General features: G+C 36.6%; 1 protein-coding gene across 1 annotated transcript in view; it reads right to left on the bottom strand.

Annotated features, from left to right (window-relative positions):
* LGSN (lengsin, lens protein with glutamine synthetase domain) overlaps window positions 1–16,914 on the bottom strand; it is a gene marked incomplete at both ends in the record, with an annotated part of 149,509 nt that overhangs the window by 14,723 nt on the left and 117,872 nt on the right. Inside the window, 4 exon segments of the mRNA XM_084258793.1 lie at window positions 1,089–1,105; window positions 1,109–1,213; window positions 9,312–9,435; window positions 11,349–11,505. Coding sequence (XP_084114919.1) covers window positions 1,089–1,105; window positions 1,109–1,213; window positions 9,312–9,435; window positions 11,349–11,505 — 403 coding nt within the window.

The following is a 16,914-nucleotide window of genomic DNA, read 5'->3' as shown; positions in this document are numbered from 1 at the left end:
TTCATTCTCCAGATGAGCTATATAGTGGGTAAAGAAAACTATAAAGAACTTCTAAATTACAGGTGTATTATTTTAAGAGTTCTGACTTCCAGTCTGGTAGTCCTCAATCAACATCCATTATCTCTAATTCAAATATAAATTTGAGACTAGTGGTCAGAAGTAGATGTCAGTTTGCTCCAGAGTTCTTACCAGTATGCCTGGAGTTTGGGTTTGATTCACCACCTGGAGCACCAGCTGATGTTGGGGGGACAGGGCTTTTTCATTGCTATCTGGGAGGTCCTTGTCATCTTGTGGCAAATGAGCCTCAGCCGAATCAGGTTCTGTGACTGGTTTGTTTGTATCTTTCCATTTGTGGCACAATAAAGAATAGCAATAAAGAAAAATGTTAAGATATGCTGCCTTTGTTTTCAACCTTTTTTCAATATGATATGGAGAAGAATACTTGAAAATAACAATTTATTTGTAGGTAGTAACATACCACATCAGAGGCAGTGAGAAGGATTTTCCCTGTTTGCATGTCATAAAGGAGTGCATTGTCTTAAAGAATTTAAAAATATAATCAAATCTATAAAAATTCCAATTTCTTTTATTGTCCCATGCACTGACCATCCCTACTGTCCCTGCCTTTGGACACTACTATGATTGATCCTGTTGTTATCCAAAATGAACTCCTAGTTTCAGCACAGCTTTGATATATTGAGTCCAATTGGAATGTCAACATGTGGTATGAAAATTTGTTCCACACCTTTATCAAACCTCCCAAATCCTTAGTAATGACCTTTGTACTCTTTCTCAGAGCAGAAATGTGATTCTTTTTCAACATATAAGTCCTTTTGTTCTTCCTCTTCTTTTCCACTATCATCATCCTAGTTTTAACCTCTTAAATTCTGAACATTTGGTTATTTTTAGAACATTTTCATTGTAAATATTTTGGGCATCTTTTATATTACTTATATAGGAATAAATTTTATTTCTTTGTTTTTGTTGCTCTCACAGAAGAAAAGAAATTGTTTCCAAACAGGAGGGCAAAATAGAGAATGTCAGTGACCACATATTCTTGATGGGTCATGGAAACTAAGATACCTTACAAGTTGGACATGTCCATTTATCCTACTTCAGTTGAAAAATTATGTGACTTCATAACTTTCTTCCTTTTCCTTCTTAATTTACTCTTCCTACTGGTTTCATTCTCATTGCTTTCATCCCCTGCATCCTATAATAAATAAATAAAATGCCAAATAACAGATCATGCATACAAATAAATTTGATGTTAAGATAGTATGATGATGGGATAGCTAAATTTCAAATTGAGTATAAGTAACTTCTGTAATGAGGTAAATTTTGTCACTTCTATATCCACTTGAATAATTCAAAATTAAGAACCCCAGGCCTCCCTGGTGGTGGAGGCGGTTGAGCACAGCGCTGTGAAGCTGTCCGCAGCCTCTGCAGTGCCGGTTTGATCCCCGCTGGCCTCGGAGCAATCCACATGGCAAGCAGACCTCTCCTGTCGCACCCACTGCTCCCCTCAGCAGTGTATTTCATCACTCTGCCTGTTCTGTTCCCCACTCTGTCTCCGGTGAATCCTCTCACCCTCCTGCGCATCTGGCTTGTACCCCAGTTCTTGTATAAATAAAATCTATAAAAAAAAAAAAATTTAAGAACGCCAGCATTCTGCTGACAGACTGAATTTTCTGTATCTCCTTTTATATGTGCACCGAAAATATCATCAAGTAAAGCGTTTGTCCAGTTGGTCAAGATTTCTAACTTTTACCACTCTGAGGTATTTTATATTATTTATTCCTAAATAAATTTACCAAACCCATTTCAGCTAAAGAAAAAGTCCTCTTTATGTGACTTCTGTCATTTTAAAGTCTCTAACTTTTTGAGCAAAGGTATACGTACCTAAAGAATTAGATAGTCTTTCATTTTCCTTACCGTCATTTTTATTGTATTAATAATTATTTTATTTCAAAAACATAGTTGCATTCATACAATGCTATGTTGTGACTATATTTTACATGTGTAAAACAAATGTCATAATCAAACTGTTTTATAGCTTGGGGAAATAAAAAAAAAAAAAACATTTTAAGCCAAAATAACCTAACTTTTAGAATGTAGTTCTTTTCTTTGACAGGGTCCCTTGAAGGACTTGTCAAAGGCTAATCCCAGCAGGAAGTCAGGCAGTGAGGCTGACGCTGGGGTTGGAGAGTGCAGGTATCTCTGCAACAACAGTAGGCTGAGTCAGCCCAGCAATCCCAGGACCAAAAGCTAACACTGAAAATTATTTAAATGTTTAAGAAAAAAGAAACTGTCTTTAGTATTTTTTCATGAGTTTGTAAATTCTTCATTGTGACTTGAGGGGGAAAAAAAGTGTCAGGTTAGTGTCAAAAACCACATTCTAAAATGTTTTGAGCCATTGTCTTTTTCAAGAGCAGGTTCTGAGAGATTATACAAATATATGTCCAGATTGGCTTCTGAGGAACAGTTATACCAATTCTTAGTAAAAATAATTTACCCTCAGTAGACTAAAGGAGGAAAAAAGAATTTCACTTTATGTGTTTGTTTGCAATTATGATACATTATTACTATTGTTGCTGTGTTAAAGATATCACAGATACGGTCTTTTTAATGATTTTAAAGTTTCACTTAGAAAATTATAGTTTCTTTCACTCCAGATAATCTTATATTGGATCATATGACATTTGTGAGACATAGTTTAATTTTTTCTAGTAACTTAGGATCTTATAGAAATATATGTATAAATTTTCCCACATACTTTTGATAGGACTCTAACACTTGCATATCTTCACCACTTCTAAAATGCATTGCCATAAATATACATAATTATCTTTTGATAAATGTTTTTATATACATATCTCTTTTTTATCTAAATCTTCCTTGCCAGGAACATTATAACAAAGGAAACACAGCAGACTAACTTTTGACTTAGTTTGGCCCATTAAAGATCCCCACACATACATATCGAAGGAATCAAATGAGAAACCTTTAACACTCCTTCTAGCTTTAAACTCCAACCTGCAATTGAACAACACTATACTAAAAATGAAAACTTTGTGGGGCACTTTTTCTCAGCATAACCCTCAAGATCGTAAATCTTCATTTTAAAAAGGAGAAATTTGAGGCCCAGAGTCTTGCCCAAGACTACAAGGTGGATGGAAAATACAGTTTACACAGGTCCTCTGATTTTCAAAACACTAGTCTGTTTCCTTGATGCCAGAGACTCAAGCCCAGAGAAATTCATTGTATTAACACTCACCTGAATGCATACAATCCTTTTCCAAAGATAAAACAAAGGTAATTCACCTACCTACCAACCTTAGAGTTTCACTAAAAAGAGCCTGAGAACTAAGACATAGTATGTACCTCTGACTCCATAATAGGTGCTTTAAATCTTTTTTTTTTTTCAATTGAAAGATAGATTTAGTTCAGTCCTTGGATTTCCTTTTATGTACTAGGATGATCAGAGTATTGACATAGCTATAATAGCTGAAGCAAATTTAGTGGATGCCTGCTTTATCCCACCTCTAGTAGAGTATTTTTATTCTTTGATCTTTCTATTATACTTAGTTACAATGTGAATGATGTTTGAGTAAAATAAAATAAAATAAAATTCTATGACCATGATTCATCCTGATTTTTCTCCTAAGTATAAGTCCTTTTGGGGCCTTGATTATTTAATCCATAAATCTGCTATGAATATAATCATAGTTATAGTTACAAGTATTTTCATACAGGCATTTTTTATACTTAATTTAATATTCCCAAAACAACCAAGGAAACCTCTACTATTACCTGCATTTTTGGCAAGGCAGAAATAGGTTCACAAGTGTTAAGTGCCTTGTTCAAGGTCATCTGACTGTCAAGGAAGAATGGGAATTATTTGGAGATTTTCCCACATCACCATAGCCGGAGAATTGACCGAGATAGAACTCCATTTCTATTACATAATGTTATCTGCATGAGTCATAAAATTTGTACACTCAACTTCCTCCATTATCTATTCTTTTTCAATTATGTGTCTTTCCTGTGTACATGTGAGAATCATCTTAACTAAGTCACCACCAGCTTAAACGTCGTAAGTCCAAATCCTGGGTGCTATGGGCAATCTACTATGGGTAAGACAGTCAAACACACAAAGTAAAAAAGACATGGTCTCTTTCATAAAGAATCTTACCATATGAAATAGGTAACAAAGTGTTATTGCAGAAGTTGAAGGCTTCTGTGTGGTAAAGATAGATGTAGTGCAGTTACCTCGCCTTGGGGATAACAAAGGCAAACACACCAGACAGATAGTGCAGAGAGGCTGTGGGCTGGATGGTGAACACTGGAGCTGACACCCCTTCCCGGGAAGGAGTCTACACTACTCCTAGCGTTCATTGTCATGACAAAATGACCCCAGTGTGGCCAGTTTTCCAAATTTTGCAGGAAAGCGAGATATCTGGATTTTCATGCGAAATGTTAGGATTTTTAATGTCAGCAATTAATTTAAAGTATAAACTAGGAAATAAATAAGGAAGTTACTGAACTACCACATAACTAGATCTCAAAAGACTAGCAAGGTGTTCAGAATATGAGTAGTACTAGAGGGCCCCTGGGCACAGTGAAAGCAGCAGGGGTATCTAGAGTGGTACTAAGAGAGATAATGGTCAAAATATTTAGCCATTAGTACGACTAACAAAAATAACAAACTGTTATTGTACCTACATCATATCAGTTCTCTTCTCTTTTTAAATTAATAATTTAATGGAATTAACATTGGTTTACATAGTCATTTGCATTTAAGAATTGTAGGGTGCCCCTCCCTTCAGATATTGTTGCCATAGCCAGGCCACCACCAAAGAACCCATGGTCTAAATGCTTTGTATGTATTAATTTACTTGGTCTCAAAACAACCCATTGAACTAGGTATATTCTCATCCCCATTTCTTTGACTTTCTTTGAGTCAATCAATGACTAGTTAACTAGATCACATATCTTTTAAGGGCTAGGATTGAATATAGGCAATTGGCTGCAGAATACAAGTACTTTACACATCCTTAATGAATACAGTCATTAACAGTGCACCCACATCATTGATGGGGTACTGAGAAGTTAAGACAGGGTTCTAGAAGGTCTCTGCAGGACCAGGTTAATTCTTCAGCAGAAGACTTGTAGAAAGGTTTGAGAGTACAGGGGAGCAGAATGACAGCTAGAGAAGTTTAGAGACTTTGTTGGGGGGAGTAGGGGCAGGGTATGTAGCGGGGAAGGCACCATTGTCTGCAGCTATTTTCCAATCAGTTAAGAAACATCTCAGCATTTACAAAGAGGAAAGCAATATAATTTCAACTGACAAATCTGGTTGCACCACTATGTTTGACAAACAGTGCATGAAGCGCAGTAAATACTAAGTAGATGTTAGTGGTGATTATTATTGCGCAGGCACATTGCTAGGGATCTGTTGTACCTATTTTAGGTTACCTCATGGGCCCCTGACTCATGGGTGATGGCCTATCTAAGCAGCTCTCAATTCTGAACACAGTTAGAAAATCTCTCAGACGGGTGAGGATATATCAAGCAGTCTGAGTGTCCTCAGAGGGGCAGCGTGACTGACGTTCTTATGCTTGGGCTCTGTAGCACTGCTATTATTAAACAGGCAGAATGTTTTATACATAGAGTCTTCAGGTAGTCAGGGAAATTAGGCCAAGCTTAAACAGAAGGGACATTTGACCTGAAGATAGAGAAGGGTGAAATAAACCGAGTTGGAAAAACCATGAGCATAAGCACAGATGTGCAATTTCATTTTGATCACATGGCATAAATATGCAAATCAAATTCATGCTTCATTTAGAACATCTCAAAATTCTACTACAACAGGTTGATCCTGATTTCTTTTGACATTTTCCACCGAGAAACTTTTCCCACTTCAGGAAAGTTTCTGCTGTCATTCCATCAGATAGTTTCTTTTCTCATACACAAGAATGCCCTTAAAGAATATTTCATATGCAACATATTTCTATAATTCAGGCTTTTCTCATGGCAATGCTTTTGCTTAATATAAGTTTGTCGTTTTGCATTTCAACTCAATGATTTTACCAAATTAACTAAAAGAAGCTTGACCTAATTTTACCTAATAAGTTTCCTTCCAAAATAATAACCAGTGTAATTAGATTCTAAATATCACTGATTTTATTCACTTGCTTTTAATTTTCTCTAAGTTACCTTTTAATGCCAATACTTTAAAAACCTCTCTTTTAGCCTTATATATTGGCTAGTCTGAAGTATAATCATTAATGAATTTTCTAAACACTCCAATTTCCTAAATGAGGGTGGTACATGAAAGAAGACAGACAAAAAGGCTCAAGTTTCAACCTCTGCTAGAAATAATGGGAAAAAAAGAATCAATGATTATCAAATTTAGGAGACTATGTCAAAGAGGAGAAAATGTGCCATCCATTTCTATAAAGTGTATTCTTCAAAGAAAAGGAAGAAAAATGTATTCAAAACATTTACAGTATAGATAAGTGAAAGAACACATCACAAACTTTCATCAACTAATTTAAAAATACCTATACCTATTCTGGCAACTTGGTTAAAGAAAATAATCCAAAATATATAAATTTATATGTATATCCAGTGCCACCTTTATTATAATATTGAAATGTGAATGTAGCATAAAAAAACAATTGAAAAAGTTCAACTCATTATGGTAATTCTGTTTAATTAATTTGCCATTTAATAAGAACTACTTTTCAAACTCAGTGTAATAGTTTTTTATATCTTAAATGTATTTATTTATTTTCCTACAATATTGTTCATTTGGGGGCAGTATTTGATTTCTTCCCTCAGGTGTAATCCCCGTAGTTCTGTTACCACTGTCATACCCATGATCCATCACCACAGCCCCTGGTGCTAAGAAGAATGTGTTTTGATCTGTTTCTGTTTACTGCTGCTAAGAGTCTGGCTGAATGCATGATTTTACAATGTTGTTTTGAATAGACAATCTAAATGAAAAATCTTTAGGGAAATAACAAATCTAAGATTAATAACTGCATTTTTGCTGAAAATTCTGCTGAGGAATTTGGGTTAGAGAAGTGATTCTCCTGGGGATTTTTTTCATAAACATAAAATGTCCTTCTAAGTCCTTCAAGCCTTTGTTGAGCCACAGTGTTTTGCATTTAACCTTATGCTGCTACTATTCATGTTACTAGAACATCTGGTATGAAACACAATAATTGTCCTTTCCCAGACATTAGTTAACTAGAAAAGGAAAACCACGCACCATTATCCTCCCTCCACCCGTATTGTGTTCTCTTCCTTAAAATATGATTAATGCAGGAGGCACAGGAGCTTACTCAATAGCTATTTGGGTGGGTCAAGTGGACAGCAGGGCTCACCTTTATTACATCAATTGATATTAAATATAATGCTCCATCTCAGTTATCAAGGAACTTTTCCCCAAAAGACAAAATACGTCTGTTACTGTGAAAATTGTGTACTTTAAGATCATACCATTGGTTTTTCTGTTCTCCCAAGAGTGAACAATCAACATTTGGTATCAACTGGTCTTGAGGAGAGTGTGATTCTTGAGGATTTTCGCAAAATTTGGATTACCTGAAATCCTTAGGAGGTATAGGAAAAACAGTTCTTCCATAGACTCAGGAGTAGTATAACCTACTCTAAGAATTTAAATAGCTAAAAATCAAATTTCTAAAAAAGTAATGATATATATAACTACCTCTATTTTCCTTCTCTAAGCCATTTTGCAACTACAAATTTACGTTCAGATAATTTCATTCTCTTACACAGTCATTATCTGATGCCTCTGACAGTGACAGGACACTACTTAGTAAGTCATAGCTACTCCTCAGTGAGTCCCTTTTTCACAGAGAGTTATCCAGTTTGCTAGGGGAAGTACACTTGTTCTTGTCTTCACCCCAAAACACCGGGTATACCGTCATTACACACAGCAGTGACCCTGTTTTTTCTTAGTTTTTTAACTGTTTTCTCCAGTAGATAGAGAGCAGGACTAATCCCTTTATGCCACTATGTCAAACACTGCATTGCATGTGGTCAGTTTGCTTCTTGCCTATTTTCTTAACTTTATCTATAAAACTCCATATCTCCCCAGAATGGACCACAGTTTGCCTCCACATCTACATTTCAGTCCTTCATAATGGTTTCTCATAAATACAAAAAGTTAGATACATGCATGCTAAGAAATGGGTTCTTGGGCCTCCCCTGGTAGTGCAGCGGTTGAGCACTGGGCTGCGAAGCTGCCCGCAGCCTCTGCAGCACCAGTTCAATCCTCGGCCACCAGCGAGGGTCCCATGATACCATAGACCTCTCCTGCCATGCCTGCTTTTCCCCTCAGCAGTGTATTTCGTCAGTCTGCCTGTTCTGTTCCCCACTCTGGCTCTGGTGAATTCTCTCACCCTCCCACACTTTTCACTGTGCCCAGTGCTTGTATAAATAAATAAATAAATCTTTAAAAAAAAAAAGAAATGGGTTCTCACCTTTAGTCATACAACCTCAAAGCCTATTTATTAGAATGAGACAAAAGCCTTTAGTAAACGTAAGATTATGTTCTCAGTAAGAACCAAAACAAGTATAAAAATTTTTATAGGGCCTCCCCTGGTGGCACAGGTGATTGAGTGCAGTGCTGTGAAGTTGTCCTCAGCCTCTGTAGCACCAATTCAATCCCGGCTGGCCCGCGAGGGTCCCACATGGTGTGGCAGACCTCTCCTGTCTCACCTGCTGCTCCCCTCAGCAGTGATTTCATCAGTCTTCCTGTTCTGTTCCCCGTTCTGGCTCTGGTGAATCCTCTCACCCTCCTGCGCATCTGGCCTGTACCCCAGTTCTTGTATAAATAAATAAATAAATAAATAAATAAATAAATAAATAAATAAATCTTTTTAAAAAATTTATAGCAGGCTTATGCTTTTGAAACTCAGTTGCTAATGAAGTTATTTTAAATGACTATTAAATGATTATTTCAAACAGTTTACCTAGTACAATTTCTGATTGTAATTTTTATTGTATTTGTAAAATCAATGTGTATGGGAGAAGAGTTTCTTCACAACCACCTCCAAAGCACACATAAAACAAGTATAATCATGCTTCCCTAATTCATGCTGTCACTCAAATTGTTGACCTGGAAAAAAAAACCTATTGTCAGTACTTTGGTAAATAACATTTTAATTATTAACTTCATGCCCCTGCAGAAGGTCCCCTTCGTCATTCACACCAGTACTTCTTATTTAAGATCCCAGTATCTCCCAGCAAAGGACTTCAACATTTATTTATATGTATACCTGAAACAAACACTGCAGATGATGAAATCCATGGAGATTCTTTCCAGAGGGATCTGGAAGGTAGTAAAAAATAAACACCATGCTCTCATGTGTCATGCCCAAGTCACAGGATGCTAAGAACACACTACAAGAATGGAATGAAAAATGCTCATTTATGCCTGATTCCCTATAAACAAAGGCCACACAAAGCTTAAAACTGTGCTGATTGACTTTTTCTCCAACCTACTGAATTTCTGTTATATAACATTGTATTCTGGAATGAAATCTATTGTTAGACTCAGATGATGAAACATTTATTAGACAACCATACTATCAAAGTCCACAGACAAAAATACAATTGAAAATTACAGCTGTAAGTGACCCAGATTTCCACCAATGGCAAGATACACTCAGTTGTAATTCCCATTTATAGTTTTTTGTCCAGGGTCCCTTCCAGCTCCTAAATTAACTCTGGTCCTTTATTAAAAAACTGTCCATCTTTCTTTAGACTTTCCAATTCTCCAAATGTCAGTTCCTGACATAACCAGCACATCCCAACTAGACCCTTGGAACATAGAATCATCTACAGGCAAACCTACATGGTCTCAGAAACAATCCAAACTCAGTCAGAGGAAACAGAGAACGCATTCTCAAAAGGAGTCTGTAATCCCACTTCTGCTGCCTTCAATTGCTGCATTTTAGGCTAACTTGTGGGCAGCTACTATAATTTGTTGTGTTTAGTATATAACCAAATCCCTGATAATTAGCATGAGAGACATTAAAAATTCTTTAAAACCAGTTTTCCAGAAACCAAATGTCAGCAAAGACTTGAAATACACATGAAAAAATAATTGTCAATGATCCATATTCAGCTCTTTTCATTCACAAGCATTAATACAGTATTACTCTATTCAGAAGGCTGTATCAATCAAAATGACTATAGCCACTGAGTCATGAATGTGTGAGTCAAGTCTTTTCCCCTACAACTCTTCTGAGATAACATATGGGTGGACTGTTCAACTCAAGTACTTCACTTGCCAAAAAGATATAATCTAATTGAACAGATCCTGAGAAGAGTGACTAAAATGATTAAGAGAATGATGGGATTCATTTTATGTGAACAGATTGCCGAAGCTAAAGTTTACCAAGTGCCAACAAGGGGAAACAGTATGTTGTTTACCACCAAGTTATTGCCTCCTGATGAATTATTTAAAAGGATTGGAAGAACAAGGATGCAAATTAAATAAAAGATTAAACCTAGTCTTTCTTTGTAGGAGAAACAATGGAAGAAAATTAAATGGCAATGATTCTGCTTTTATTTAATGTTTATGATATTTTGTTACAAAATAATGTATGAAGACACAAAGTTCTTGGCTTCCCAGCACTAACTACTAAAGAAATAGGATAAAACATGCCCAATAGGACTAAGGAAATAACAGCTTTGTGAGAATAAGAGATGAGTCCAGAGAAAAGAGTAGTTTTTCTCACCATCTCTATCAATCGCAAAGATGTGGTTTAAGATCAGCATAAGACCATGAGAGCAATAATAGCAGAAAACTTCTTTTTTATGTCTCCAGATTTGTGGTTCTTTTAGAAGTTACATGGGTTTATTCCTCTTTCATATACATCCAGTTGTGTCATAGACAACCAAAATGCTGCCATCTATACCCTTTATTAAAGAGAATGCAATGCAAAAATTATAGTGAAATATTTGGGCTCCTAGTACTTCTGGAACTCCCAATCCCAAAAGTTCCCAGAAGTCCCCTGTTCTCATCCTCTTCCTTCTTCCAATTCTGCCTAGAAAGAGGTCTTTAAAAAAAAAATTCTGGCCAGTTATATTAAAGAAAAAGTTTGCGTGATCTACTTTCTTTGGTCCGTTCTTATGCTTCTAATGATATAGAATCACCTGGATCAATAATAGCAGCATTTCCTACAAGCTGTGGAATAAATTATTGCCACTGTAGTGAAGGACACCAATTTGACCAAAATGGCACAGTACCTCTTTCTTATTTCCTCAAGGCTAGCTGGCTATTAGCAAGGATGACCCATTTGCTTTGCCTTGTCTGATCATTTTCAGAATCTGCCTTTTTCCCCAGGACATGTTTTCCATGAGTTAGCGCTAGAGTTGATTGATTCCAGCGACTTTTTGTCTTCGTGGCCACCACCTTTCTGCCGTAGGCGCAGACAGCAAACCAAGAGCAGCCATCAGAATGATCTGCCAGAGAAAGGAAGGATTCCCCACAAAGACAAAGTAGCTCGTTTTTCTTAGGAAACCATAAATCTGTTTACAGGATTGAGGTTTTGTTTTGTTTTGTTTTTAAAGATTTATTTATTCATGCATACAAGAACCGGGGTACAGGCCAGATGTGTGGGAAGGTGAGAGGATTCACCAGAGACAGAACGGGGAACAGAACAGGCAGACTGACTAAAATACACTGCTGAGGGGAGCAGCAGGAGAGACAGGAGAGGTAGGATTGAGATTTAAAGCCCATCATTAAGCCAAAAATAGTGTGGGTGGGGCTGAAGAGACATAAGCAAATTCATGGATGAACAGAAATACACATTGTCAGGGTATATGAGGGAATTTCTTTTTGTCCTTTTCATTAGCTCTGGAAAAAACTTCCTCCTGTTATCTGCCCCCTCTGTAAACTTAAGTAAGCAATGTGTAAGAAACAATGTAACTCCCTGAAAAAAGTACATGACAATGATGTAACTTAATTTAAAAAATTAGTTCAAGGGCCTCCCCCGTGGCGCAGCAGTTGAGCGCTGGGTTGCGAAGCTGCCCGCGGCCTCTGTGGTGCGGGTTCGATCCCCGGCTGCTCCCCGGCCACCAGAGGAGGGTCCCACATGGCGCGCAGACCTCTCCTGCAGACCTCTCCTGCCGCCTGCTGCTCCCCTCCGCAGTGTACTTCGGTCCTTCTGCCTGCCCTGCTCCCCGCTCTGGCTCTGGTGAATTCTCTCACCCTCCCGCACTTCTGACTGTACCCAGTGCATGTATAAACAAAAACAAAACAAACAAACAAACAAATAAATAAAAATAAAAACATGCCTCTATTAAAAAAAAAATAGTTCAAAATCATTTTAATTTAGCATTTTCTATTATTGACACACATTCATAATCATTCAAATGTTTAGCACAAACCTCACAAAGTTAAATGAAGTCAACCATGTATGTGGAAGCACGAAAAGCTTAGTAATAAAACATCTAAAAAAACCCTGCAGTCATATGTTAAAAAAAATTCGCAGTCAGTTATATTTAGTAGAAAAGGTGAGTACAACAGAATGCATTTTTATAACATCACTATTCAGCAAATTTGATAGCTGGTATTGTCGATGTTTCCTTCTCTTACTAAAGACATCATTCTAATTACTGGTACAGTGCCTAACATTGTTGAGAACTTTTCATATATATGAGTTATATTAATCAATATTTTCCATATTTAAAAGATGAATAATATACATGCTAACATGAATAACATATTTTAAGAAAATTAACTATGTTATTGAAAACACAAAAAATAATAGATTGACACTATTTTACAATTTGCAAATTCTCTTTAATACATAGCATAATAGGAAACCACTAGAATCTCGAATCTGCTTTTGCTTTCATTCTGTTGCAACTTCATGTGTCACAACATTACTGTGTAGTTTTCCTGAGAGAATGACAGTGAAAAGGGCAAATATCTTTGCATTATTATGAAAATAACTGACTACAAAGTCTCATAGGATTTGGGGCTCTGCAGGGGTCCTCAGACCTCACAAAAAACTGCTGCCATAGTTGAAGAGCAAGCCCATAAAAGACCTGAGTTTTAAACACCTTATTTCTTATAGGCAAATCATCTAATTTTCTTGATCTTAGTTCCCTTTTGTGCAAAATGAAGTTTGGGGCAAGGTGATCTCTCAGATTTCTCCTAACTGTAAAATTCTGTGATTCTGTAAAATAATAAAGGAAGACTTCCCCAGAGTCCCCTATACTTATTTATGCCCCCTAGTTTGTCCAAGTGTTATATACTTACTTAGTCTCAAGTTGTCATTGTCGTAGAAAATTGACCTTATAAATTAATTCCAATTAAGTCCCTATTGTTATTAGTCCCAGTAAGAATTATAAAGTTTCTGTGTGTAGAGTAACTGAATATTTAAAAAAAAAAAAAAAAAGGCAATGTGGAATCTGAAACAAACAAAGCAGCATTTGGGTACTGTTATAATGCCATGATTGAGATTATGGAGGCAGGAGATGTCCTTCAGATACCTTCATAACAACCATCTGGTCTTTAGGCCCTTATTGTCACCTAACCATTTTTCAAGAACCCAAAAGAGAAAGGAAATATTGCAGATATTTTAGAACAAGATGCAAAAATCCCATAAAGAAATTTGATTTTGGGAAAAATGATGAAACCTAAGTCATTTAAAATTTCATTTTCAGTAAAACTTAAAATTGCTAAATTACAAATACTCAATGTATTGCTTGTTTATCCATTTAATTAGATTCATAAAGTGTGTTGTTTATATGGCCCCTTATTATAAACATTGGTGTCACTTTTGGTTGTTTTACTGCTTAGTATCTAAAACCCTTGCTATGTTTGGGGGAAAAGACACCCATCTTGAGAGTCTTGGTGGGATCAGTAAACTAATTCTCATTCCAGAAGTTGAAAATACCAGATTGTCAAATGTGTGAACCCTGCAGTCAGCCTGTGCACACCTCATTTTTGTGCAGCCATTTGCCCTCTCCTTAGACAGTCTCAGTCAAAGGCTATTGGTGCAAAGAACAGGGAAGGGAAGATCTTTTTGTTGGTGTTGGAGGTACTAATAGTGGCTGAAAGATCCAGTTTCAGAGGCAAAAGTGGCATCTGTGCACATGGCAAGGTCTGGTGTCCATGAGTGATTTGGAAGGTGGAAGGGAAAGTTGGCGAGCTTGCATCCCCCAGTGCTCACTGGTGGAGGTATATTTGTGGAGCCAGCTCTGTATTTCCTTTTAGGCATAGTTCAGTCTGCTCCTCTCTATTTCCTGAGGCCAGTTTCAGCTCTCCTGATAACCCTGCAAGCTGTCCAATTTCTTAACAACAAGTTCATTTTCTGCTTAAATCAAAGTTGATTTCTGTCACCAGAAACCCCAACTAATACATACTCATTGGCACAACTGTAGAAATAGTTCAGTCAAATGAATATTAGCAATAGCATTTCTTTTCATTCAAAACTCTACTATTTCTCTGTTGGTATATAATAGATAATCTATAAAAATATGTAAAAGATGATTTAAGACAGTTTTTTAAATGTTTTGAAATAATCATAACACATATTTTTCAATAATCACAAAGTACATGATAAGTAGATAGCTAGATTATATGTGTAAGAAAGAAATATGTTTTTTCCTTCAGCAAGCAACTGAAACTTAAATCTCAGTGGCTAAGAACTACCACACAGAAAATAACTCAATGATTTTATAAACAAGGCTGAATAAATTACTTTCAGGCCCTAAAGAGCACAAAAGAAAAAGAAAAAAAACTTATTTAACTGTCTCTCTAAGTATGTATTTACAGATGCAATAAGATCAACAACCTTAAACTGAGTTCCAAGGCTAGTTAGGAATTGAAAACAGAGAAAGGGGCTACCCAGAAGTGGGGCACCTTGGAAAAACAGAATCTTTGCCCTGGACACCTTAAGTTATCTAGTTGGTTTCCATGAATGGGACTTCTACTCGTTCCAAGATCATGTTATATTTACTTCTTTTGATCCTGTCCTTTGTTTCTTGGATTCCTTCTTTTTGCTTTCAAAAGGTTGGAGACATTAAAGTCTGGAAATAATTTTCAATCAAGGGAATATAACAACCCTGTGCCAACCAGTCATATCTCAAGTTAGGGAAGATTCTGTTCCTCCACAGGCCCCTACAGTTCTGCTCCTATTCAACAGGAAGTAGTTCCAGAAGATGGGCCTCTGCCTGTTGCCCTTCAAGAATGAGGAGCAGGATATAGACAGAGGAGGGAATTGTCACCAGTGGTGTAACCATGAGTTCCTTGTTTTTGCTGGTTGTTCTTGCTCTGTTTTTGTAGACAGAACCCATGAAATCTGGAGTAGACTGGCTGTGACCAAGATGGAGATAGAAGGCAAGGATTAAGCACAATTTCACTTCCATAATAAAAAGCACCCCACCCACGCCATGACAGATTCAGTCAAGGCCAACTTGGAAGGAAAAGGGGCATGAATACAGTTCCTGGGAAATCTTGCCTATATCTCTGAAATCCTGCTGAGACAGACCCCTTTGCTTCTCCACTTCCTTAGCAGACCCCATATAAGTCTCTACTTTTCCTCAATTTGGAGAGGTCTTTGAGACAGTAGTCCACTGCCACAATAGGACAGCCAATGAAGTTTTCTGACGTTAATGAAGACTCAGAGTCTAAATGAATTTGCAGCAGGGGGAGGCTGGAGAGAGTGCCATCAAGAACAGCTTTGCCTTTTACACTCCCAGCCCAAACTTTTATTACAGATATGAAGAAAGGAACAAGAAAATAGCATACAATTGTGTTTTTGCTTATACAGATTAATAAGTTACTGCTGAAAACAAGTTTTCCTGGTTAGTAGGGAACATGTGCACAAGCCAGCGTGTCCTCAGAGAACAGGAGTCAATTCTGTGAAGAAGTTCTGTTTGCAGAACTTCTAATGTCCTGGAACTCCGTATGCAGAGTAAACAGGTATTCTCCAAAAACACCAGCTCCCTTTAGGGCAGCAGGCTCCCTAGAGTCCACCATTTCCTCAGAATGCTAGCTCCTGATTTAACCTTATTTCCTTCCACCAACTTTTGTCTGATGTGTTTTTGGCTTTTGAGTGGAGAGCAGTTGTCAGACCCCAATCTCCAGCAATAATTTCACTATACTATGGTCCCTGAGATCTCATAAAGACACTAGCAATACCCTATATAGTGAAGTTTAATCATCAATTTTTTAATGTATCACTTGAATCAAAACTCCCTTTTTTATATAAATCAGAATCATACATTGAGAATCAGAAACAAAACTCAGCTACCAAATCTTGGTCCAATTGTGTATCAGCTCGAAGGTGCCAATTAGCATTAATTGATGATTCACTAAGCCTGCTTCTTACAGTGATATCACTTTGAGATTCAACCATTAACAATAGTGGAGTTAATCTCCATTCTACCTTCTCTCACTTATTCAGCCTCCTTCTGAGTTGAAAGCTTTTCTATTTCTATCAAAACATTGCTTCCTCTCAAACTTGTAAGACCTTTTCATTTCACATCTTGATTTAATGATATAATAAGATTTGTTTAATATAAAAGTCTTCAAGTTTCTGAAACTTTAATTAGAGTAATGCCTTACCAGCTCATGTCATAGAAAGATATTAAATTGAGTAGTGTTAATTATGATTTCATGGCAATAGCATAGTTGAAAGAAAACAGTCTGTAAGCTAACTCCTTATGTATGCTGGCATAACTTTTTAATTAAGTCTTATTCATATTTTAACACAAATCTCCATAAAAAATAAACATTTTTTACATATTTATTATTTCCTACTTATTCAGTCAGTCTGAGAGATGATCTGACATGTAAGCGTTCATATCACTTTGAATTTTGTTTTTAAAAACAGAACAGTCAAAAGCATGTTCAAA

Source organism: Talpa europaea (genome assembly GCF_964194135.1).
Source record: "Talpa europaea genome assembly, chromosome: 2".
Lineage (NCBI taxonomy): Eukaryota > Metazoa > Chordata > Mammalia > Eulipotyphla > Talpidae > Talpa > Talpa europaea.
The sequence above is the reverse complement of the archived record's forward strand: the minus strand, read 5'-3'. Positions and strand labels throughout refer to the sequence as shown.